Source organism: Rhinatrema bivittatum, chromosome 4, assembly GCF_901001135.1.
Source record: "Rhinatrema bivittatum chromosome 4, aRhiBiv1.1, whole genome shotgun sequence".
NCBI lineage: Eukaryota > Metazoa > Chordata > Amphibia > Gymnophiona > Rhinatrematidae > Rhinatrema > Rhinatrema bivittatum.
Genome location: NC_042618.1, coordinates 113107442 through 113134583, shown reverse-complemented (window position 1 = coordinate 113134583; position 27142 = coordinate 113107442). Strand labels below are relative to the sequence as shown.

At 45.1% G+C, this 27142-nt stretch overlaps 1 protein-coding gene across 2 annotated transcripts in view; it reads left to right on the top strand.

Annotated features, from left to right (window-relative positions):
• The window catches only part of STARD9 (StAR related lipid transfer domain containing 9), a 432822-nt gene that overhangs the window by 246791 nt on the left and 158889 nt on the right, over nucleotides 1-27142 (top strand). For both annotated transcript variants that reach the window (XR_003856299.1, XM_029598695.1), the window contains exons 18-19: nucleotides 16040-16177; nucleotides 16535-16617. Coding sequence is in view for 1 of the 2 variants with exons in the window: in XM_029598695.1 (XP_029454555.1) it covers nucleotides 16040-16177; nucleotides 16535-16617 (221 nt within the window). In the remaining variant the exon portion in view is untranslated. The remainder of the gene's footprint in view (nucleotides 1-16039; nucleotides 16178-16534; nucleotides 16618-27142) is intronic.

Below are 27142 nucleotides of genomic sequence, written 5' to 3'. Positions count from 1 at the left end.
CCACCTCAGCCGACGTTTCCAGCCCCACGAGTGGTCTCTGGTTCCCTCAGTCACGAGCAGAATCTTCCACCGGTGGGGGTCAGCCGACCATCGACCTCTTTGCGTCCAGTCAAACCACAAAGTGGAACGCTTCTGCTCCCTGCACAGGAACCGAAAACCATTAACCATGCATGCCTTCGCCCATCCCTAGAACACAGGCCTGCTATATGCGTATCCTCCGATTCCGCTAATAAGCAAGACTTTCGTGAAGCTACAACAGGACCAAGGCTTAATGATACTCATAGCCCTATATTGGCCACGCCAAGTTTGGTTCCCCATACTTCTCGACCTCTCTGTCCAGGAACCCATTCGTCCAACCTCATGACTCAGAATCATGGCAAGTTACGCCACCTGAACCTCCAGACCCTGTGTCTGACGGCCTGGATGTTGAAAGGTTGATACTACAACCACTCAAGCTTTGTAGTGACGTCTATCAAGTCCTCGTAGCTTCACAGAAGCCTTCCATGCACAAGTCTTACCGCTCTAAATGGAAGAGGTTTACCTTGTGGTGCATACAGAAGAGTTTAGATCCTTTTTCTTGCCCCACATCAAATCTGTTAGACTATCTCTGGCACCTCTCAGAATCTGGCCTCCAGACGTCATCTATCCAAGTACCCTTAGTGCCATCTCTGCTTACCATCAAGAAGTAGGGGATGTCCCATTAATGGCTCAACCCCTGGTGAGTCGCTTCATGAGAGGCTTATTACAGCTTAAGCCTCCTCTACTGCCACCGGTCGTGGCATGGAACCTCAATGTAGTCCTTGCATGGCTCATGCACACTCCTTTTGAGCCCTTGCACTACTGCGAATTCAGATACCTTACATGCGGGCCGATACAATAAAACCGCAGGAGAGCCGGCACTCCGAGGCGAGCACCCCCTCTCCCGACGTGCACCCAGGCCACTCTCCTGGGCGCGCGATTGAGTATTTAAATGAGGGCCTGTGGTAATAAGGGGGAACTATGGACACTAGCGCGTCCCTAGCGCCTCCTTATTGACAGAAGGGGCAGCTGTCAGCGGGTTTGACAGCCGACGCTCAATTTTACCGGCGTTGGTTCTCGAACCTGCTGACTTTGGGCAGGCGTTAATTTCTGAAAGTAAAATGTGCAGGAATAACTATCGTGCGGGAATAACTAATAGGCCCATCAACATGCATTTGCATGTTGCGGGTGCTATTAATTTCATGGGGGGGGGTGTTGGCCACGTGTTTTCCACGTGTTTTACCCCTTACTATATAAGGGGTAAAAATAGCACGTCAAAAACGCGCAGCCAAACGGGGGCTAACGGTCAGCCCTATGGAAAGTACTTTTCCTAGTAGCCATCACGTCTGCTCACAGGGTAACTGAGTTACAGGCCCTTGTGACCTACTCACCCTATACAAGGTTCCTCCATGACCGGGTGGTTCTCCGCACTCACCCTAAATTCCTTCCTAAGGTGGTAACGGATTTCCACTTAAATTAGTCCATAGTCTTGCCCACTTTCTTCCCAAGGCCTCACGCTCACCCAGGTGAGCGAGCTCTGCACACCTTGGACTGTAAGCGTGCGCTCGCATTTTATTTATACCGCACCGCAGTCCATAGGAAGTCCACCCAACTCTTTGTCTCTTTTGATAAAAGCAAACTTGGAGTTGCGGTGGGTAAGCAGACACTCTCCAACTGGTTGGCAGACTGCAAGGCATTCTGCTACCAGCAAGCAGGCCTTCCGCTGCAAGGACGAGTGAAGGCACACTCCATCAGAGCCATGGCAACCTCAGTAGCACACTACTGTTTAGTACCGATTGCCAACATCTGCAGGGCTGCGTTGCGTCATGGAGCAGCTCACTACTGTCTAGACAAGGCTGGATGACGAGACTCTGTCTTTGGCCAGTCTGTCCTAAAGAATTTATTCCCAGTGTAGAAACCAAACTTGTCCTACCTCGACCCGCTGTGAATTTCAGGCTGCCTCATTATTGCCAACAGCGCCACAGTTGTTATGCCTGTTGCACAGTTTGAGTGCTGGTTAGCCTCCTGTGTTATGTATGAGTCAGCCTGTAGCTTGCTATTCACCCATATGTAAGGACTACCATCCTGCTTGTCCTGGGAGAAAGCAGAGTTGCTTACCTGTAACAGGTGTTCTCCCAGGACAGCAGGATGTTAGTCCTCACGAAACCCACCTACCACCCCGCGGAGTTGGGTTCATTACCGTTTTCTTATTTTATTTTTTGCTCGTACTTTTGCTACAAATGAGACTGAAGGGGGCCCCTGGTGGCTACAGGGTTAGTGGCATGCTGGGCATACTCAGTGTGCCAGTCAAAGTTCTAGAAATTTTGATAAAAGTGTTCCGTGACAGAGCTCCATCTGATGATGTCACCCATATGTGAGGACTAACATCCTTCTGTCCTGGGAGAACACCTGTTACAGGTAAGCAACTCTGCTTTCTTATGTTCAAAGGGTTTATACAGCTAACTTTAGGAGCTAGCTAGACAAAACCTGAGATTTGAAATATTTTGCCCTATTCTCCAGATACATTTTGTCCGGGCAGCTTGTTACCCATACAGAATTTAGCCATAAACCTTTATCAATTTATAAGCAATAGTAACTTGAGATTTATTTAATGTTTGGATACTTGCCAGGTTCTTGTGACTTGGATTAGCCACTGTTTAAACAGGATACTGGGCTTGATAGACCCTTGGTCTTGACCCAGTATGGCATATCTTATGTTCTTAGGTAAAAAAAAATGGTGCTGGAGATGTCCTCAGAGCATGGCTAAACTTTAACTGGTCAGCATTGATATTCAGTGCTAGCTGAATAAAGTTATCTGGATAACTCAGAGAAAAAGCACTCTTAAAGTTATCTGCATAACCAAGACAACACCCCCAAACCCTTCTCTCCTGCCCTCCAAGAGAAACAAAGTTGCAGCAAGAATCAGATTCTGCCTCCAAGATAAAAATGTATTGTGGGTTTGGAAGCCCCTTCTCTCCTCCCTGAAAAAACGAATGGCAGAAGGACTAGGATCTCTCCCTCCACCACCCAAAGGTAAAATGTTAGCTGGCATGCGGGATCCCCATTCCCTCCTACATGCTAAAGACAAGTAATAGCTAAGCCCTGATCACCATCCCCCACCTAAAAGTAAAGAGCAAAGGCCAAAGGCCCCTCCTGCTCCTGAACCCCCTAAAAGTGTCCTGAGTGTGGGAGGGAGGAGAGCGTCTTAACTCTTCCCTCCTGGCATGTTTTGCTTTTTTGTTTGTTTTTTTAGACTTGGTCTGCATTTTTATTTGGGTAAGGGAATCGGGACTCAGCTAGCTGCTACTTGTCTTTGGTAGGTGGGAGAGATACAGTGGAGATCATACACACCCACTACTTTTTTATTTTGGGAGGTGAGAGAGTGGGATCCAACCATTCTTCCAGTAATTTTTTTCTCTTGGGGCATGAGGGAGAGGGGATCCCTCACACCTACTTGTCTTATGTTAGTGGGGTGGCAGGAGGGAATCCAACACAGCTCAAAACAAGTCAATATTCCAAAGCAATATCATTGGTAAAGTTACTTGGCTAAATATATATCAGAGTATATTCAGTGGCACTTTTACCCCAATAAGTGCCACTGAATGTTCTGACAAATTTGCCTGAGTAACTTTAAAAAAAAAACAAAAACAAAGGGGAACAACCAATGATAGTTATAAAGTAGAAATAGCCAGAATGAGAACAATCTTATAAATCTTAAGGATAAAAGGAATTTGCAAGCCTGTCTGGTATCTGCTAACTGAATGCAAATCACCTGGACATGTCAATCATTCACCTTATCCAGCAGGATTATTTTTTTTTTATAAATTGCAAATAAAGGGGTATATTTTTTTAAAACGCGCGCACGTCCATGTGTGCACAGTTCCTGGCGTGTGCACATGGACGTGGGTATTTTATAACATGTGTGCATGTTATAAAATAGGATTCCCATGTGCACATGCGCACCAGATTTTAATATCCACACATACGTGTGCGGGTGGGTGGCCTCTTCCACACGAAGGGGAGGTATTTTTTATTTACTCTCAGCGATGCGATTTCCGTTTTTTCCCAGTTCCTTTCCAGCCCATTCCAATAAAGGAGTGGACTGGGAGGGAACTTCCCTAACCCTATGCTTCCTCCCTCTTTCCCGACCCCTACCTAGCCCCAATTTTTTTATTTTTCTACTTACTGCTCCTCCTAGAGTAGAAGTATCTTCCGTGTTGCTGCCAGCACGCGCTTCCCCCGGACAGCGTCTAATGGTGCTGTCCCGGCCTGCCTCTTTTAGAGGGTCTGGCACTTCGGCATGTTATTGGGGGGTTACGTGTGTGGCTGGGCCCTTTTGAAAATGTGTGTGACATGTGCAGGGCCCGACCATGTGCGTAACTCTCGAATTTTATACGCGCAGGCCTTTTAAAATTGTCCAAAAATGCGTACTAACAGATGCAACAGTGTCTGTCAGTTTTTTATAGAAAACCTAACATGGCCGATGTTTCACAAAAAATGCTTCATTGGGGCAAAGTAACAGTATGAAAGAAATTGGACTGTTGCCATTCAAAGTGTCTGACTCAGCATCACAAAGATGTCAAAAGATTTATAAGATTGTTCTTATAATGGCTATTTATAACTACTGTTGGTTGTTCCCTTTTGTTTGTTTTTGTGATAACATCGTGGGGTAACTATTGACTCTTTTCTTGTTTGGTTGTATTACACCTGGGTAACTTTGCCACTCACCGGACTTTTGAATATGGATCTCATGCAAAGGATAACTTTCAAACAACTCCGCACGGCCACAAATATGCACATATATGGTTGTGTGGAGATCTACTATAGTATTTTTATAATCTGTGTGTAGTGGTCCATGCAAATTATAAAATACATGTATGACTGCTCCCCCAACATATATGTGTGAATATTTTGAAATGCAATGAAAGGGCATACTTTCCTTATTTTATAAACATACATGAATATATTTTACATGCAAAAAAATATAATGTATATGTGTAAAACCCTGATTGATACACAGAAGTAAGTATATTTTGAAATATGCACACATACGTGAAATCACCAATTTACTGATATTTCCATCAGTTCACCTATTCCATCTGCAGTTTACCTTCCTAGCACTTCACCCTCAACTCCCTCCCATTCACTCAGACCTCCCACCCAAAAATAGCAGATGAGTCTGATTATCATTTTTGCTAGTTAATTAGCAGGTGTAAAATTGCAAAATAAATTGCTTAATGTATTCACGCAGATCTCTTATAAAACAGCAATCTCTGTGTGTACTTCTTGGTCCCACTCCAGAATGCTTCAGACCATTCTTTTTACACTGGTGAATGTGGGTATGAAATACATGCATACTTGGATGATTATTGTTGCGCGTCCCGTCCGCGGCCCCACCACTGACGGCCCTGCTCACTTGGTTCGCGCTCTGACAGGCCCCAGCCCGGCATCCCCCACTGCTGCAGCCAGCCACTGCTGTCCCCAGCGGTCCACGTCGGCGTCCTCCGCCTCTTCTAGCCTTCGACCTCCCAGGCCGCCCTGCAGGCCTTGCGCAGGGCCTCGGCGTCCTCCCATGCCGGGACCACGCCCCTAGGCGCGCGCAAGCGGATCCCATGGCCCCTTAAAGGGTCCGCGACAGGCACTCCCTCCGCTGCGCACCTGAATGACGACAATTTGAGCTTCCTACTTAAAGCGAGGCCCTGTCCCCGGGACCTCGCCTTGGCAAACGAGTCGACACCTCTGGTGTAGCTAGTTGCCATTCTACGTTCCTTAATCCTATGTTTTCCTGCGTTCCTTGATCCAGTCTCTGTTCCAGTGCTCCTGCGTTCCTGTATTCCTGTGTTGCTCCAGTGCTCCTGTGTTCTCGTGATCCTCTGTGTCCCAGCGTCTGTCCTGATTCCTGCTCCACGTTCCTCCTCTGGTAGTACCTTCTCAGACTGATTCACGATACTGACCTCAGCTTGCCTGACCACGTTTGACTGCTGCTTGGACCTGACCCCTGCTTGCTTGACCACGTCTGATCGCTGCCTGGAACTGACCACTGCTTGCCTTTGACTATGTTTGACCGCTGCCTGGAACTGACCTTTGCTTGCCTGACCACGTTGACCGCCACCTGGAACTGACCTCTGCTTGCCTATTGACTACGCTCAGATTAATCTTGGAACTGACCCTCGCTTTAGCTGACCACCCTCAGATGGATACCCTGGCTTTGACCCTTGCGCTCCACTCTGGTACTCTGTTCGCTATTCCTGTGACCACCAGACCAGCCTGCTCGGCGCTGCTCGCAGCCTACACCAGACTAGAACTATAGGCGCTGCCTATCTCGCCCAGAGGACTTCCTTTTCCTGTTTCCTTCCAGAGGTCTCCGGTGATCCTTGCTCAGGTCTAGTACATCCTGTCCTCATCAGCCACGCACCTTTGCTCGTGGTGGGCACACCTCTCCGCTACCTCTCCGGGAGACCCTCAGAGGCCCACCTAAGCCCAGGCGGTCCGGGTAACCAAGGGCCCAACCTGCGGAAACCCCAGATTGCTATTGGTGAAGCTCCAGCTAGCCACAGTACCCTTGTGTGCTCTGCCTCCTGGTGGCAGGCACTCTCTGGGTCTGACCAGAGGGCCATACCAATCCTGCACCAGGCCAAGGGTCCACCTCCAGCACAACAATTATTTAATAGCATGTGCACAAATACAAGCTACTTGTGCACAGATATGCAACTTGTACATGGGTAACTCCTTTGAAAATGTACTCATAAAGAAACCTAAAAATAAAAACATTTAAAACAAAATGTAAAAAATGAAAATAGGTAAAAAATTAAAACAAGTCTAAAGTAAGGAATATGACTAAATAGTGTAAAAAAAAGAAAATGATGGCAAAAAATGAAAGAAAAGATAAAGAATACAATATAAGATAAAAATGAAAAGTAAATTAGAAACTACAAAAAGAATTGTAACTGAAAAAATGAAGTCACCAAGAGTCTAATAGAAGAGATTTATGTATGTATGTGTGTGTGTGTATATATATTTTTTTGTTTTTTTTAATTATATAGAAAGAAAGAATTATAAAAATATGATTTCTTAACTATGAGGGTGTTATTCAGCGCGACTTATTTGGATAAATGGTGGTGGCTGAACGTCTGCCAGGGATCAGCGGCCGCCACTTAGCTGCAAAGTACTTATCCGGATATGTTTTTAGCTGGATAAGTAACAAGCAAGATGAGGGCATTCCAAGGAGGAGTTGAGTTAGCCGAATAACTTATCTAGTTGACTCTGGTCGGCCCACAGACCTGTCCTAAAATTAGCTGGATAATTTTATCCTGTTGGTAGAAGCGGTAGAAGCGAGTATATACAGCAGTGCGATTTCGTAGCTGAATATATCCACTAAGCGAGATAAGTTTTTCTCACAGGACAAGCAGGATGGTTGTCCTCACAAATGGGTGACATCGAGGATGGAGCCCACCACGGAAAACTTCTGTCAAAGTTTAAACAGAACTTTGACTGGCCCCTACTGGGCATGCCCAGCAAGGCACTGACCCTGCAGCCAGCAGGGGTCTCCCTTCAGTCTTCTTTTTTCCGCGCAGCAGTTGCCACGCGGTGAAAGGAGCTCTCTAACCACGTTCCTGACAGGAATTTGGAAGTTAATTTCCTAAGAAAATTTGCCCCTCAGGGGTCTCCCTTCGACAAATTTTTAGTCATCTTACGGAACCCGGTAAGTTTTTTGCCTTTTTCCATCGACTACCGTCGATTTTGGCCCTTGAGGCCTGTTGGCACTTACCGATCCCCAGCCTAAATTTTGGCTTCAGGCCATGGCAACGGGGTTCCGCCGTTGTCCGGATTGTACCCGGACTATGTCCATCACAGACCCCTACAGGGTTTGTGTAATGTGTTTGGGTAGTGAGCATGATGTCCTGACTTGCACCAAATGTGCCTTAATGACACCCAAGGGTCGCAAAGCCAGGATGGAGAAGATGGGGCTCCTCTTCCATGCACCCACCCCAACGCCATCGATAGCATCGACGTCATCGGAACCGGCACCGTCGAAGTTGTACCATCATCGTCAACCCTCCGGTGACCGTCCGCCATCGATCGCTTCTCGGCCGTCGACTCCCGTCCCTTCCCCGGATGGGCGAGGGGATCGGAAGGAAAAGCACCGCCATCGACGGCACAAGTCTCGGCCTGTCGAGGATCCACAGCCATCGACCTCTGCTCAAGCCGAGCCACCGACAAAGAAGCCGCGAACAGACCGGACACCCTCCACGTCTCGTTCGCCGGCATCGAGGAAACCCTCACCCTCCCGGGGTGCGGGGGCCGTGATCCCACCGGTTACGGTGGTCCCTCCGGCCCTGCCTCAGCCTCCCTCTCCCGTCAAGCCGGGTATGGTTACCCCTGGTCTCCGGGCAGAACTGGACCGGCTGGTCCAGGAGGCCATCGAGAAAGCGATGAAGAAATTGCAACCTCCATCGGCACCGTCTCAGGCACCGGTTCCAGTGCCACCCCCGACACCGACACCGGCACCGGCTTCGCCACCGAGGAGGGAACCGACCACCGAGCCGTTGATACAAGCGCTAGCACCGCTACTGAGCCGCATGGAGGCGCTCATGACGGCCCTTCCATCGGTGATTCCAGTACCATCGACAACACCACCGTCTCCGACTGGATTTTCATCGGCAGGAGAAACACCGTTCCGGATTCCCCCTTCCGGGGTGGTTCCATCGGTGCCTTCTGGTATATCTCCACCGATATATCCTTCGGTTCCATCCATTCCACGCCAGGCACCGATTCCATCGGCAGCACCGAAGCCATCGATGCCATTTCTGGTTCCACCTACGGCACCGATTCCGCCTCGGTTTCCATCGATGCCTTCAGAGCCTCAGCCAGGTCCATCAGGGCTACAAGCCCCACTTGATCCCTACGATACCTGGAGTGATGATGATGATACATCTTCTGACACAGATTTGCCTTCGCCACCATCTCCTACAGAGAGTAGAAAAAGATCTCCTCCTGGGGATCTATCTTTCATTAATTTTGTGAAAGAGATGTCAGAAGTTGTACCTTTTCAACTACAATCTGAAGCTGATGACAGACACCAGATGATGGAACTCCTTCAATTTCTGGATGCTCCAAAAATCATCGCTTCCATCCCTATACACCGGGTGTTTTTGGATCTGCTCAAGAAAAACTGGGAATCTCCTTCATCAGTGTCCCCAGTTAACAAAAAAGCTGACTCCACCTACCTTGTCCAGTCAGCACCAGGTTTCCAAAAACCTCAACTGGATCATCGCTCTGTTGTGGTTGAGTCCGTGCAGAAGAAGGCCAAGCGTCTTAAGCCACACTCTTCTACCCCACCTACCAGGGACAACAAGTTCCTAGATAGTGTTGGACGGAAAGTCTATCATGGAGCTATGTTGATTTCACGCATAGCTTCATATCAACTTTACATGACTCAGTACAACAGAGCCATCCTTAAGCAGATGCAAGACTATGCTGACACGTTGCCAGACCAATACCAACCGCAGCTTCAAGCCCTTCTTCACAAGGGATTTGGGGCAGGGAAGCACGAGATTAGGACTGCCTACGACATATTCGATGCTTCCACAAAAGTTTCAGCCACAGCCATCTCAGCCAGACGTTGGGCTTGGTTAAAATCATCCAACCTTCGCCCAGAGGTTCAGGATCGTCTTGCTGATTTACCCTGCTTAGGCGATAATTTGTTTGGAGAGCAAATTCAGCAGATTGTGGCGGAGTTAAAAGACCACCATGAGACGTTGAAACAACTCTCATCTGTCCCACCTGAGCTGACCTCCAAGCAACCGCAAAAGAAAGACTCTAAGAAGTCATTCTTTCGACCATGCCGTTATTACCCTCCATCGGCCAGGCCTCGTCCAGCTCGATCCTCTACTAGGCCTCGGCCGCGTCAGCCTAGGAAACAAAGGCCTACTGTAGCCCCTCCTCCTGGGCCTGCGGCTGGCCTTTGACTCCCCTGTAGGGAACACATGCCAAACCCCTCTTCCGGACATCCCTGTAGGAGGTCGACTGTACCATTTTCTACAACCTTGGTTGCAGATCACCTCAGATCAGTGGGTGCTAACAATTATCGCACAGGGTTACCACCTCAACTTCATAACTCTTCCGGCAGACTCCCCGCCTCTTCAAGCGTGGAGTCTATCCACCCATTTGGCTCAATTACAACAGGAAGTATCCCTTCTTCTGCAATCAAATGCTATAGAACCCGTTCCTCCCTCTCAACGAGGCAAGGGATTCTATTCCAGATACTTCCTAATACCAAAGAAATCAGGGGGACTACGTCCCATTTTGGACCTTCGAGCCCTCAACAAATACCTTCAAAAAGAGAAGTTCAAAATGGTAACCCTAGGCGCGCTGCTCCCTCTGCTACAAAGAGGGGATTGGCTGTGCTCTCTCGACCTCAAGGACGCTTATACCCACATTGCGATCACACAATCCCATCGCAAATATCTGCGGTTTCTAGTAGGCCACGACCATTATCAATACCGTGTCCTCCCTTTCGGTCTAGCTTCTGCCCCACGAGTCTTTACCAAATGTCTCGTAGTGGTAGCAGCATTCCTAAGGAAGGAAGGTGTCCACGTCTACCCATACCTGGACAATTGGCTAATCAGGGCCTCCACCCAACAGATAGCTCAATCCTCCCTAAAATTGACAATTCAAACACTCCTTTCCTTAGGGTTTCTCGTCAATTACGAGAAATCTTGCTTAGTCCCGTCTCAAACCTTATCCTTCATTGGGGCAGACTTGGACACCTTACAGGCAAAGGCTTACCTTCCTCTTCAGAGGGTCCACACCCTAATGTCCCTGGCTCGCCAGCTCCAGTCTCAGAACACTGCCACGGCTCGCCAGTTCCTCATTCTCCTAGGGCACATGGCATCCTCGGTTCAAGTCACTCCCATGACCCGACTAGCCATGAGAGTAACACAATGGACTCTACGACACCAATGGATTCAAGCTTTTCAGCCTCTGTCCTCCATAGTCACAGTCACACAAGCGCTGCGCCTATCCTTAACCTGGTGGACGACTCAGGTCAACCTCCTTCAGGGCTTACCCTTTCTTCCACCGGATCCGCAAGTAATCCTAACCACCGACGCTTCTCACATCGGTTGGGGAGCCCATGTGGACGACTTTCAAACCCAAGGGTTATGGTCCAAAGAGGAAGCCGAACACCAGATCAATTTCCTGGAACTTCGAGCAATCCGCTATGCGCTCCGCACTTTCAAAGATCATCTCTTTCATCAGATAATCTTAATCCAGACGGACAACCAAGTGGCCATGTGGTACATAAACAAGCAGGGAGGCACAGGCTCCTTCCTTCTGTGTCAGGAAGCTGCGCAGATCTGGGTGGAAGCCCTCTCCCACTCCATGTACCTCAGGGCCACTTACCTGCCGGGAGTAGACAATGTATTGGCAGACCAGCTGAGCCGTGTCTTCCACCCACACGAGTGGTCACTCGATCCTCTGGTAGCGACCTCTCTGTTTCACAAGTGGGGTTCTCCCCGCATAGACCTCTTTGCGTCCCCTCAGAACCACAAAGTGGACGATTACTGCTCTCTCATTCGGAGCCAGCACTCTCGGCCGAGGGATGCATTCTCCCTCAAGTGGACAACCGGTCTGCTCTATGCATTCCCTCCACTCCCTCTTGTGTCAAAGACTCTCGTGAAGCTACGCCAGGACGGAGGAACCATGATCCTGATAGCACCTTACTGGCCACGCCAAGTATGGTTTCCAATACTCCAGGATCTCTCCATCCGCAGGCACATTCCTCTGGGAAAGGACCCGCATCTGCTCACTCAAAACGACGGATGCCTCCTCCATCCCAACCTCCAAGTCTTGTCCCTGACGGCATGGATGTTGAAAGGTTAGTCCTTCAACCTTTCAACCTTTCAGATTCCGTTTCTCGGGTCCTGATAGCTTCACGAAAGCCTTCCACAAGAAAGTCTTACTCATACAAATGGAAAAGGTACACATCATGGTGCACTTCTCAGTCCCTTGATCCCCTTTCCTGTCCAATCTCCAAATTCTTGGACTATTTATGGCATCTCTCTGAATCAGGTCTTAAAACCTCTTCTATCAGAATGCATGTCAGTGCGGTAGCCGCCTTCCATAAGGGTATTGGGGGTAATCCTATTTCAGTACAACCCCTAGTAACATGCTTTCTTAAGGGCTTGCTCCATCTAAAGCCGCCCTTGCGTCCTCCGGCCCCATCCTGGGACCTTAACCTGGTTCTTGGTCGTCTTATGAAACCTCCTTTCGAACCTCTGCACTCCTGTGACTTTAAATATCTCACTTGGAAAGTGTTATTCCTTTTGGCTATTACTTCAGCTCGCAGGGTTAGTGAATTACAGGCCCTAGTTACCTATCCGCCTTACACTAAGCTCCTGCAGGACCGCGCGGTACTCCGCACTCACCCTAAATTTTTACCTAAGGTAGTTTCTGAGTTTCATATCAATCAATCCATCATACTACCTATCTTTTTTCCCAGGCCCCACTCCAACTCTGGAGAGCAGACCCTGCATACCCTAGACTGTAAACGAGCTCTAGCTTTTTACCTAGACCGTACAGTTTCCCATAGGAAGAGCACTCAATTATTCATCTCTTTCCATCCTAATAAGTTGGGACAACCTGTGGGTAAGCAGGCTCTTTCTTCCTGGTTGGCGGACTGCATTTCTTTTTGCTATGAGCAAGCTGGCATTCCTTTTCAAGACCGTGTTAAAGCACACTCTGTGAGGGCCATGGCGACGTCAGTGGCACACCTTCGATCGGTGCCGCTTCCTGACATCTGCAAAGCTGCAACCTGGAGTTCTCTCCATACCTTTGCAGCCCATTATTGTTTGGACAAGGCTGGAAGACAGGACTCCATCTTCGGCCAGTCTGTCTTGCGTAACCTTTTTCCAACCTAATGTACCAACACCCTTCCACCTACCCGCTTGGGTGCGGATGCCCTTTCCCAAATTTCTCCTCACTTATTGTGCCTGCTGCACACCGTTGGGTACATTTGGTGCAAGTCGGGACATCCTCAGCTCGGTACTCACCCATTTGTGAGGACAACCATCCTGCTTGTCCTGTGAGAAAGCAAATGTTGCTTACCTGATGTAACAGGTGTTCTCACAGGACAGCAGGATGTTAGTCCTCACGAAACCCGCCCGCCTCCCCGCGGTGTTGGGTTCGTTTTATTCTTACTTTCTAGGCACTGCCTGTAGCTTTGAAAATCAGACTGAAGGGAGACCCCTGCTGGCTGCAGGGTCAGTGCCTTGCTGGGCATGCCCAGTAGGGGCCAGTCAAAGTTCTGTTTAAACTTTGACAGAAGTTTTCCGTGGTGGGCTCCATCCTCGATGTCACCCATTTGTGAGGACTAACATCCTGCTGTCCTGTGAGAACACCTGTTACATCAGGTAAGCAACATTTGCTATCCTGCTAATTAGCCAAGCTACACACCCACTCAATATCTACCTCTGTATCTTTAATGAGAGATTTTTCTCTTGTTTAACAGACCTTTAGGGATGAAATGTAAAATTCCTCTCTCTACCTAAAAAGGAGGTAATCAGAAAAGCTTTTTTTTTTATTAAAAAAAAAAAGTATATAGAGACTGATATTCAAAAAAAGCTGGGCTGCTTAAGTTTTCAGCTGAAACTTCACCTAAATGTTAGGGTCCTAAAATTTAGGACTTTCATTAATTTTTCTAGGTTTGGGCTCCTAAATGCCTAGTGCTGAAAATCTGTCCTAAACCCCTAACTTTTTCCCTGCCTTAATTCTACCTCTGTGTACAAATTTGGGAACTCAACCCTAAAAATTTTTCAAAAGGGTCAATTTAGGGGCTTAACTTTGCACATTTTTGCCCCAACTTTGCTCTTTTTTTTTTTTTTATTGAGTCCTAGCTGTCATGCACTCGACCACCCCTCAAGCTTTCTTAGATCTCTCCTCATTTTGTCTACTTTCTCAGGGATATGTGCGGTCTTGCAGAGCTTAGTATCAACAAAAAGACAAGCCTTCCTTACTTGGGCTTCATGGACCCTTGGTCTGACCCAGTATGGCATTTCTTATCACCTTTCTCTTCCTGTGTATGGCATGTGTTTCAGATTCTCTGCAATTTTGATAGCCCACTTCTGAGCTACTTTTATGCACTCAGAAGGTATGACCTCCAGATCAACACACAGTAATCCTGGAGGGGTCTTGTCAGTGACTTTCCTCCTTTTTCCTACTTGTGATATCTTTTCTAGTGCTTCTGAGCATACTGCTTGCTTTCCTACTTATTTTTATCTTTATAGATGTATCCTATGTCAGGCCCATTACCTTTTCTACTTTTAATTGTGCTATTACTCTACATACTTCTTCTGTAAATTAACTTGTAATAAATTTGCAATCATTTATACTCCCATATCCTGCTTTAGGCACATTTCCATCCCCTTATCTGTACACATTGAGCAAAAGAGTTTATAACATTTCTGTCCTTCCTTACAAACATCACTTTCTCTTTTTATTGTTGCTATTCTCCCTTTGATTTTATTTCTTTTCTTTTGTTATCTGAAGAAACTTTTCTCTTCCATTTCCTAACTGGACAGTGTTCTCTGTTTGGCTGTCACTGCCTTTTCTGCTTTCTTTTGATTTTATTTTAGAACTTTCTGTTGTCATCTTGTGTTTTTTTGTATTTTGTAAATGCAGCTTGTTTTGCTTATACCATATCTACTACTTCAAGTCAATAAAGAGTTGAGCATATCTGATGGTTAGGATTAGGGATGTGAATCGGGCTTCGGACGATTGAAAATATCGGGCAATATTTTCAAAATCGTCAGAAATCGGGGGCTCCCCCAAAACGATAGGAAAACCCCACGATATTGATCGTGGGGGTTCTCATCGTTTTGGGGGAGGGCGGGAAAAACGGCACACAAAAATAACCCCTAAACCCACCCCGACCCTTTAAAACTAATACCTTAGCTTCCCTCACCCTCCCGACCCCCCAAAAAACTTTTTACAGGTACCTGGTGGTCCAGTGGGGGTCCCTGGAGCGATCTCCCGCTCCCGGGCCGTCGGCTGCCACTAATCAAAATGGCGCCGATGGCCCTTTGCCCTTACCATGTGACAGGGTATCCGTGCCATTGGCCGGACCCTGTCACATGGTAGGAGCACTGGATGGCCGGCGCCATCTTGTGCTCCTACCATGTGACAGGGGCTGACCAATGGCACCGGTAGCCCCTGTGACATAGTAAGGGCAAAGGCTATCGGCGCTATTTTGAATACTGGCAGCCGATGGTCCGAGTGCAGGAGGTCGCTCCCGGACCCCCGCTGGACTTTTGGCAAGTCTTGTGGGGGTCAGGAGGGTCCCCCAAGACTTGCCAAAAGCCCCTGGTGGTCCAGCAGGGGACCGGGAGCGATCTCCTGTACTCGGGCCAGTAATCAAAATGGCGCCGATAGCCTTTGCCCTTACTATGTCACAGGGACTACCAGTGCCATTGGTCAGCCCCTGTCACATGGTAGGAGCACAAGATGGCGCCGGCCTTCCAGTGCTCCTACCATGTGACAGGGTCCGGCCAATGGCACGGATACCCTGTCACATGGTAAGGGCAAAGGGCCATCGGCGCCATTTTGATTAGTGGCAGCCAACGGCCCGGGAGCGGGAGATCGCTCCAGGGACCCCCACTGGACCACCAGGTACCTGTAAAAGGTTTTTGGGGGGCTTGGGAGGGTGGGGGAAGCTAAGGTATTAGTTTTAAAGGGTCAGGGTGGGTTTTTTGTTTATCGGCTCGGGCGCAGCCGATAAAACCGCGATCGGGCCCAATGGAAAAAAAAAACACATGTGAATCGGAACCGGAATCCGAACCGATTCCGGTTCCGATTCACATCTCTAGTTAGGATTATAATAAAAGCTAGGAATGAGTAGTAAAGAACAAGAAACAAAACACATTTCTAATGTATGGGTCCCTCCCACACAGTGTTTGCAGAAGAGTCCAGTCCATAGCAAATCTCTACTTTCAGACTTCAGTAAAATGGATATATGGTTTTTCAGTTTTACAGGGTCAGTGGATGGAAAGGGATCATTGTATCATAGACAACAAATGTGGGATTGTGACACTGCAGCCAATCCAAGGAGCCTACTGCACTGTAAATGGCCACGAAGTTACAAACTCATGCCATTTGTCACAAGGTAAAGTTTGCATTTCTTGTTTTTTTAATACAAGATTAAAGCTTATGGTTATTATTCTTATAAGGTGCAGAAATAAGTTACAGTATTATCTACTCATTTTAACCCTATAATACCAGTCTAGTAACGTTTACTCTGTAATGATGGGAACCTGAAATTTTTAATGGCTTAGATAAAAATACTTGCAGTAAGGTATTTACTTAAGATTCTGCATGCAGGAGTTGCAAACTAAACATTGTCAAGGAGATAATTGCTTTTGCGTGTATAGTACAGGTGTGTATATTGGATGCTAGATGTCTTTCTAGTTAGAGGGTTGAATGTGTCCACTACTATTTTTTCATGTGTGTTTTCTTCTATCAGGAGCTGTTGTTATCCTTGGTAAAGTTCATAAGTTTAGGTTCAACCATCCAGCAGAGGCAGCTGTTTTGCGACAAAGAAGATCAGTAAGTTTAATACATTTTGGTGTTTAGGTTTTTTTCTAAAACCAAGATTTGCTCATCTATGAAAGGGGCAAAGGCTGGTTGATGCCATTTTTCAAGATGGTGGCAACCGGCCCTGAGCCTAAGGGTTTTTCTGGGCCCTTTTAGACACCAGGGACTTCTTCAAAGTTATGGGGGAGGTCTTTCTTCTAAAGAAGGGTGAGGGTTCATAGGTGGGGGGTGTTTGAACTGGGAGGTGATGTTTTGGAAAGGGGAGAGTCTTGGGAAGACAGGGTGTTGTGACACAACACCCTTCCTTCCTGACACCCTTCCCCTTTTTTAAACATTTGCCCCTGCCGGGTGGGTGAGTAGGCAGCACTTTAACCAGATCCCTTGGGGAGGGATTTCTCACAGTGGAAGGGGTATCATTTTGGTCCTCTGTTGGCTCTTGAAATAACAGGCCCTTTAAATAACAAAGACCGGGGGACAAAAATTGAAATTACTAGATGATAAATTTAAACTAATAAGAGAGGGAATAGTTTTTTGCTCAATGCATAATTTGGCTCTGGAATTTGTTGCCAGAGGATGTGGTGAAAGCTATTGTTGTATCTGCGTTTAAAAAATTATTAAGGTGGACTTGGGGACATCCACTGTTTATTCCTGGCATAAGTAGCTTGGAATCTGTTGACCTTATGGGATCCTGCTAGGTACATGTGACTTGGATTGGCCACTGTTGGAAACAGGATACTGGGCTTGAAGGACCTTTGATCTGACCCAATATGGCAAGTCTTATGTTGTTATTGGGACATGCATTAATGTGCCGCTGCTCCAGGGAAAATTTAGCTACACCTTTTGATTTGTAGCTAACTTTTCGGCAAATAATGTAGCTCTGGCAAGCCACATTATTTGATGAGCACAGAATTAGATAAGCATGGCTACTCTGCATGTATTTGAAAATTTTATGCATGCAAAAGTTCATTTTAATTGGGGTGGGTTTTAGGTCTAAATAAGAACATAAGAAATTTCCAGACTGAGTCAAACCAAGAGTCCATCAAGCCCAGCATCCTGTTTCCAACAATGGCCAATCCAGGCTATAAGTACCTGGCAAGTACCAAAACACTAAGTAGATCCCATGCTACTGATGTCAGTAATAGCAGTGACTATTCTCTAAGACAAATTGATTAATAGCAGTTAATGGACTTCTCCTCCAAGTACTTATCCAAACCTTTTTTAAACCCAGCTACACTAATTGCACTAACCACATCCTCTGGCAACAAATTCCAGAGCTTAATTGTGCATTGAGTGAAATTTTTTTTCTCAGATTAGTTTTAAATGTGCTACTTGCTAACTTCATGGAGTGCCCCCTAGTCCTATTATCCGAAAGAGTAAATAACCGATTCACATTTACCTGTTCTAGACCCCTCATGATTTTAAAGACTTCTATCATATCCCCCCTCTGCCATCTCTTCTCCAAGCTGAACAGCCCTAACCTCTTTAGTCTTTCCTTTTAGGGGAGCTGTTCCATCCCCTTTATCATTTTGGTCACCCTTCTCTGTACCTTCTTCATCGCAACTATATCTTTTTTGAGATTTGGTGACCAGAATTGTACACAGTACTTAACGTGCGGTTTCACCATGATGCAATATAGAGGCATTCTGACATTTTCTGATTCATTCACCATTCCCTTCCTAATAATTCCTAACATTCTGTTTGCTTTTTTGACTGCCGCAGCACACTGAGCCAACGATTTCATTGTATTATCTACTATGATGCCTATTACCTTGTATGAAAAAGTGGTTTACAGTGGGCACGGGTAAGACAAAACATGTGACCCAAAGACACACATCCTTCACAAATGTGCAGCCCACATGCCCCCCCCCCCCCCCCCCCCACACACACACACACACTTACAAGCAGCAAACAGCAACCCAGGAACAAATGGATTACTGTGGGCTCTGATTGAGTAAGACCTATGATGAGGAGACACACGCCCTCTCAAGTGACAAAAATACAAAATGCCTTCTCTGTACTACATAATGAAAAAGCTAAAGTGATAGAGATTGAAGAGGCATCTGAAAAGAAGGAAGAAACCCAATGCATGGAAAAAATCCAGAATACAAACAATAACCATCAGACCAAACTCATTGTGCTGGGTGACTCAATCAGAGGCACTAATTTGGGAACTCTTTGAGGGGAACACTATAGTTAAAAGCTTTCCGGGATCTTCGGCCGGTAGAAACACTATTCAAATAGTCAAGGCGATCAAAGAAGAAAGCAAGGACTCTGAAGTTGATATTATCGTCTATCTGGGAACCAACGATCTTGCTAGAAACAGCATCCAAGAGGTACAGAGAGACTTCTAGTCTCTGGCAAAACAGATTAGTCACATAGTGAAGTATATTGCCTTTTCAGAAGTCTAACCTGTTCATGGAAAGAGGAAAGAGAGATTAAGTCATATACATAAATTCAATACATGGCTCAAAATTGGTGTAAGGAACAAAGTTTTAGATATATTGGAGGATGGGGCAATTTATGGAACAGAAAAGAACTCTATGTCAAAGATGGCTTATATCTGTCTGTGGTAGGAAAAAGGATACTAAGGGATGAATTCAAATCCTATGCCATAAGGCATTTAAACTAAACCACGGGGGTGACAGGAGGACATTGGAACATCACCCCCAACAACAAAAAAAAACAAAAACAAATACAAAAACAAAGGAAAAGAGTGAAGGGGATAACAAAAGTCAGCTGAATAAGGCAAAAAAACAAGTCCAAGAAAAGCAGGAAACAGAACAAGAGAAACTGGAAGCTATGAGCACAAATGCTGGTAATCTGGGCAATAGAATCCCAGACCTGCAAGCCCTAATGGTGGAGACGGACTTGGATGTTTTTGCTGTTATGGTGACATGGTTCATGGAATGTCATAATTGGGATATGGCCATACTGGGCTATAACTTGTTAAGGAAGGACAAAGAGGACAGAAAGGGGGGAGGAGTAGCTCTTTATGTCAAAAACAATATCCAGGCAACTGAACTGTAAGGAATAGGGGGTAGAGAAGAAGCATTATGGGCCATCCTAAAAAAAAAAAAAAAAAGGATGTTGCATCCATTTTTTTTACTGGAGTGGTTTACAGGACTCTGACTCAAACGGAAAAACTAGACAGGCAGCTGATTGAAGACATTGAAAAGGTGAGAAGGAAGGAAGATGTGTTAATTGTTGGAGATTTTAATCTGCCAGACATAGACTGGAGGATACCTTCTGTGGAATCTAACAGAAGTAGAGAGATAGTGGATGCCCTGCAAGTAGCTCTGTTCAAACAAATGGTAATGGAACCCACAATGGAGGGAGCCCACAAAGGGGAATAGTGTCCCAAATATCTGGGTGGGTGTCCATCTTAGCACCAGTGATTATGAAATAGTATGGTTTGATATTGCATATAGGATACGGAGAAGTCACACAAGGACCCGAGTTTTGAACTTCAAAAATACGGACTTTGCTGAAATGGGAAAATTCCTGGAGATAGAACTTGAAGACTGGGAGAAAATGGGAGAGGTGGAACAACAGTGGACCAAACTAAAGGAAGCAATTACAAAAGCAACAAATCTATATGTTAGAAAAGTAAACAAAATTAACAGAAATAAGAAACTGATCTGTTTCTCGAAGGAGGTGGCTGATAAAAATAAAAATAAAAGCGTTCAAGAAATATAAAGGATCCCAAAAAGAGGAACACAGGGAAGAATATCTGATTAAACAGAGAAGAAGAAAGTAATCAAGAAAGCAAACAGTCTGGCAAAAGTCAAAAACAGTCTGGCAAAGTCAAAATAAATGACAAAGAATCTCACTCCATTCCATCAAACCAAGGTGTACCTCAGGGTTCGTCTCTTTCCCCTACCCTGTTCAATATATATCTACTCCCTTTATGCCAGCTACTCAATAGTCTCAATCTCACCCACTTTATATACGCGGACGATGTACAAATCATAATCCCCATCTCAGACCCCATCTCTACTCTAAATTTCTGGAACAACTGCTTACACGCCATCAACCTTCTGCTCTCGAGTCTCAATTTGGTCCTAAATACTTCCAAAACGGAACTACTGGTTATCTCCCCTTGTGACAACAACCCCCTCGCAAATAATGCTAGCATCCCATTAGCAAACCAGGTCAGAGATCTTGGGGCCACCCTTGACTCCAGAATGAATTTCAAAAAATTCATTAACGCCACAACCAAAGAATGCTTCTTCAAGCTACAGGTCCTGAAGCAACTTAGACCGCTCTTGCACTTCAAGGATTTCCGCTCGGTGCTTCAAGCCATACTGTTTTCAAAGATCGACTATTGTAATGCTCTATTACTTGGTCTGCCCGCTTCGTCCACCAAACCTCTTCAGATGCTGCAAAACGCAGCGGCTAGGATCCTTACAAACACTCGTCGCAAGGACCATATCACACCAATACTAAAAATTCTACACTGGCTGCCCATCCAATATAGAATACTTTTCAAGGCTCTCACCATCATCCACAAATCAGTCTACCAGCAATCCACTCTCCAACTCACCTTCCCACTTGAATTACATACTTCCGCAAGACCGATCAGAACTGCCTACAAAGGTTCGCTCAAGGCCCCCCCCAACAAATCATCGGTCCACAACACTATTCACAAGCGAGCTCTTTCATCAGCAGGTCCACTACATTGGAATTCACTTCCACAAGACTTACGCCAAGAACAATGCCATTCAACTTTCAGAAAGAAATTGAAAACCTGGCTTTTCGCAGAAGCCTACCGCTGAAGGATCTCCTCAACCATCACTGACTCTCACTCCCCCACCCCTCCCCAATCCCTTCCCCCCACCCAACCTCACCCTTTCCTTCTCCCTCTGGACATACCAGGCTAATAACTGCCTAGGATAAACCTATGTTTTTGTATCTTACAGTTTTTGTTGATTTATATATTTATCTCTCTCTAATTGTTTCTTAGTTTAAACTCTGTACTGTCTTCCATTGCCCAGGTTTTATGCTCCCTGTTTAATGTAACTTTACTTTCTACCTTGATGTTAATTGGTTTCCCCTCAGTTACATTGTAAACCGGTACGATAAGACCTAGTCTTGAGCATCGGTATAGGAAAAGAAATTAAATAAAAGAAATAAATAAAAGAAAGGATTGCCAAAGAGGTAAAGAGAAATGACAAAACCTTTTTTCATATACATCAGGGAAAGGAGAAAGGTCCACAGTGGTTTAGTGAAAGGTGAAAAGGATCAATGTGTGGATAGAGGTGGAGAAAAGGCAGAAATATTAATCAAATACTTCAGTTCGATGTTCACTAAGGAAGACACTGGAGAAGAATCATTGCTGGTTAACAAGGCTGTGGATGGGGGTGGATTTGGCGAAACCCCGTTTATGGAAGAGAATGTATGGGAAGAGCTAGGAAGACTGAAAGTAGACAAAGCTATTAGGCCTGATGAGATTCATCCGAGGATACTGAGGGAGCTCAAAGATGTGCTGGGGGATCCGCTGAGTGATCTGATCAAATAGATCCCTGGAAACGGGAGTGGTGCCGAATGATTGGAGAAGAGTGGTGGTGGTCCAGCTTCATAAGAGTGGGAACAGAGAGGAGGCTGTAAATTACAAGCTGGTTTGCCTCACCTCGGTGGTGGGAAAATTAATGGAGACTCTACTAAAAGAAAGAATAGTGAACTACCTACAATCTGGTGGCTTGCTCAATCCGTGACAGCACAGATTCACCAGGGGAAGATCCTGTCAGACGAATCTGATTTCTTTGTTTGGTTGACCAAAGAATTGGATCAGGGAAGAGTTCTCAAAGTGATTTACTTGGATTTTAGTAAAGCCTTTGATACGGTCCTGCATAGAAGACTCATGAACAAACTGAGAAGCTTGGGAGTGAGCGTGGATTACAAACTGGTTGACGGATAGAAAACAGTGAGTGATGGTAATTTGGTTGGGTGCTACCCTTCGTTATTTAGTTCTGTTAGCATGGGCTTGGGTACAGGTCAATACTGAGTGACTGCAGGTGGCACTCTCATTATGTAGCAGTGCCCAAAATTCTAATTGTTCTCTGACTCCACCTGCTGGTAGGGATACACAACCCACTTTTCTGGACTGATCTGTGGTATTACAGGAACGAAAATTAGCAAGTAAGAACCAATTTTCATTTACCTCGCTCGTCATATTCATTTCCAGATCATTTATAAATATATTGAAAAGCAGCGGTCCAAATACAGATCCCTGAGGCACTCCACTGTTTACCCTTTTCCACTGAGAAAATTGACCATTTAATCCTACTTTCTGTTTCCTGTATTTTAACCAGTTTGTAATCCATGAAAGGACACCACCTCCTATCCCATGACTTTTTAGTTTCTTTAGAAGCCTCTCATGAGGGACTTTGTCAAACGCCTTCTGAAAATCCAAATACACTACATCTACTGGCTCACCTTTATCCATATGTTTATTAACCGCTTCAAAAAAAATGAAGCAGATTTGTGAGGTAAGACTTGCCTTGGGTAAATCCATGCTGACCGTGTTCCATTAAGCCATATCTTTCTATGTGTTTTATGATTTTGAAATTTAGAATAGTTTCCACTATTTTTCCCGGCACTGAAGTCAGGCTCACTGGTCTATAGTTTCCTGGATCGCCCCTGGAGCCCTTTTTAAATATTGGGGTTACAGTGGCCATCCTCCAGTCTTCAGGTACAATGGATGATTTTTTTTTTTTATTTACTCCTTATTAAATTATTATGTCAAACATTTACAAAGATAACTTTGTTACAGAAACATGTTGCATTAACACAAGATTGAAAATTTTCAGCAAATAAAATATTTTCAAATAAGAAACCTTGATTAATACATCCATTAGACCACTATAGCTGATGGGGGGGTGGTGTACTGCATAAAATAGGGAGATATAAGGAAAACCAGATTATAGAATGAAAATAACAGACAACATGCTTCAGGTATTTCTACTTAGACTATTTGAGTCACCACTCATCTGATGTTCCAGCTTCTTAGCATCAACAAAGGCCTTCAACTGCTCTGAATGAAAAAAAATATAACTCTCCCTTCTATACTTAAGGACACCTTTACATGGGAACCTTAGTATGAAGGAGGCCCCAAGATCTAAAACCTCCTGTCTTAAAGCTAGAAACCTTTTTCTTTTCTGTTGGGTTTCTTTTGTCAAATCTGGAAATATACGCAGACAGGATCCCATAAAAGGTACATTAATCTTTTTAAAATATGCTCTCATAAGTACTCCCATATCATTTTCATTGAAAAAAGAAATCAATAAAGTTGATTTTTCAGCAACTTCATAGGTAGATGATTCCAAAAACTCAGTCAAATTTTCAAACATGTTCTGGGCTGTGGTATATGCTGGTTCTTTCGTATAGGGAGAAAGTAGACCTGTTCCAGGGGTGGAGTCTTATCAGCGGGAATCTCCAAAATATCACGTATATACCGATTCACGGTTATCCTAGGCAATTCTCCTACAACCCTGGGAAAATTGATGATTCTCAAATTTAAATGTTTTAGCGTATTCTCAATGTTCTCCATTTTTCTTTTAATCATTCCACAATCCTGTATCAATACAGTCTGTACATCTTTAACTTGTTTCAGTCCTGTCTCCAATTCAGTTATTTTTCCAGAGACTTCTTTTTTATAACCATCAAAACTGTTGTTTAAAATGTCTAGCTGACTGGATACCGAATTAATTTTAAGAGAGCAGTCTGTTATGGCCTTTGCCATTGATGATAAATTCCACAAGCAGTCTAAAGTGACTACTTGTGGCTTCTCTGCTATTACCTCTCTCAAGGTGGGGGGAAGGGTGACCTGTCCCGAGGTCTCTCCTCCAGTAAACGGCTGCTCTTCTCTCCTTCCCGAAACACTCTCACCCAGCGAGGTATCTTCATGTTCCACGGAGGTCTGCACACGCTCTTCCAAAGGCACCACCCCCTCAAGCTGCACACCGAGAGTTAACCCTTCGGGGCTCTCAGGCAGCTGCGGCGTCGATGTTGCTCGTGTAGCTGGTGGTGGTCGGTCGTCTAGCGGACTGAGGGAAACCTCCAAGGTCAAGTCCCCAGCTCCCCTCTGGGACTCAACAGCTGGAGCACTCAGCCCTGTTGCCCCAGAAGCGGCGACGCACTGCATGATTGTCCTCTGTCCAGCTGGGATCGCCGAGGTAGAGGGGTAAGCTCTGGGTCTCCCCTTACGTTTAGCAGGCATTTTTTCCCTTTCTTCCACAAATTATAATGAAATAGTTATAAAAGCAAAAAAGACGCTGGAGCAGGAACACTATGCGACCGCTGTGTCCGCCATCTTGACTCCACCCCCTCATAATGGATGATTTTAATGATAGGTTACAAGTTTTAACTAATAGAGCTGAAATTTCATTTTTTAGTTCCTTCAGAACCCTGGAGTGCATACTATCCGGTCCAGGTGATTTGCTACTCTTTAATTTGTCAATCTAGCCTACTGCATCTTCCAGGTTCACAGTGATTTGGTTCAGTTCATCTGAATCATCACCCTTGAAAGCCATCTCCGGAACCGGTTTGCCTCCAACATCCTCATTAGTAAACACAGAAGCAAAGAATTCATTTAGTCTTTCTGCAATGGCCTTATCTTCCCTAAGAGCCCCTTTAACCCCTCAGTCATCTAACAGTCCAACTGACTCCCTCACAGGTTTCTTGCTTTGGATATATTTTTTAAAGTTTTTATTGAGTTTTTGCCTCCTTGGCCAATTTCATTTCAAATTCTCTCTTAGCCTGCCTTATCAATGCTTTACACTTAGACAATGCTTATGCTTTTCCTATTTTCTTCAGATGGATCCTTCTTCCAATTTTTGAATGATGATTTTTTTTGGCTAAAATAGCCTCTTTCACCTCACCTTTTAACCATACTGGTAATCGTTTTGTATTTTTAAACAATGTCCACGTCTATTGTACACTTTTAACCTTTGCAACCGCAACTTTCAGTATTTTTCTAACTATTTTCCTCATTTTATCAGTTTCCCTTTTGAAAATTTAATGTTAGAACTATAGATTTACATATTGTCCCACCTTCCAGTCATTAATTCAAATTTGATCATGCTGACCATGATCACTATTGCCAATGGGCCCCACCACCATTACTTCTCTCACAAAATATTGTGTTCCACTAAGAATTAAATCTAAAATAGCTCCCTCTCTCGTTGTGTCCTGAACCAATTGCTCCATGAAGCTGTCATTTTTTCCATCCAGGAATTTTATGACTCTAGCATGTCCTGATGTTACATTTACCCAATCAATTTTGGGTTAATTGAAATCTCCCATTATTACTGCACTGCCAAATTGGTTAGCTTCCCTAATCTCTCTTAGCATTTCATCATTTGTCTGACCATTTTGGCCAGGTGGACGTAAATATCCTCCTATTACTATACTCTTACCCAACACACATGGGATTTCTACCCATTTAGACTCTACCTAGCATTTAGTCTTTTGTATGATCTTTATCCTGTTGGACTCTAAACCCTCCTGGACATAAAGTGCTACACCCCCACCAAGTTGAGCCTCCCTATCATTGCGGTATAATTTGTACCCTAATATAGCACTGTCCCATTGGTTATCCTCCTTCCACCAGGGCTCTGAGATGCCAGTTATGCCTATCTCATCATTCACTGCTATACATTATCTCTCATCTTCTTAGACTTCTGGCATTGGCATTCAGACATTTCAAAGTGCATTTTTTATTTGTATTAACAACCTTCTTTTCAGTTAATATGGATAATTTTGAATTCTTTAGCTCAGGTGTATCTTTACTTATAGGTGCATGGCCTACTTTTACATTTATTGGATCCTCTCTGTTGGGATGCCCTAACTCTACTGTTTCATTAGTATCCTTCAAAAATACACTCCTCTGAACCATACACTGCTGAGTGACTGTCTGCTTTCCCCCTTGTTCTAGTTAAAGCTGCTTTGTCTCCTTTTTGAAAGTTAGCACCAATAACCTGGCTCCATTTTGGTTAAGGTGGAGCCCGTCCTTTTGGAAAAGTCTCCCCCTTCCCCAAAAAGTTGTCCATTTCCTTACAAAACTGAATCCCTCTTCCCTGCACCATCATTACATCCATGCATTGAGACTCTGGAGCTCTGCCTGCCTCTGGGGACCTGCACGTGAAACTGGGAGCTGAAATATCGTGCTATATTGCTATGATATGACTATATTGCGAGATTAACAGCATTTATCACGTGTTATACTCCTATTGCAATTTAACAAAAGAACCCTTTAGATCAGTGGTTCTCAACCTTTTTTTTAGCTGGGACACACCTGACAGATGGTTCTCACATGCGTGACACACTGAACATGTGACCATCACGGGACTAAATGTAAACATGCACTCTGCATCCACAGGAATCCCCTCAACCCCCAGCAATGAGTGCAGAGCAGATCTAGGGCATTACCCTATACAACTCGACATACAAAAAAAGATATTCTGGTTCTGATGACATCCCAGAAAAAGCAAAACAAACTCCTTTTACTACCAGGCACAATAGCCTTCCTTATAAAAGA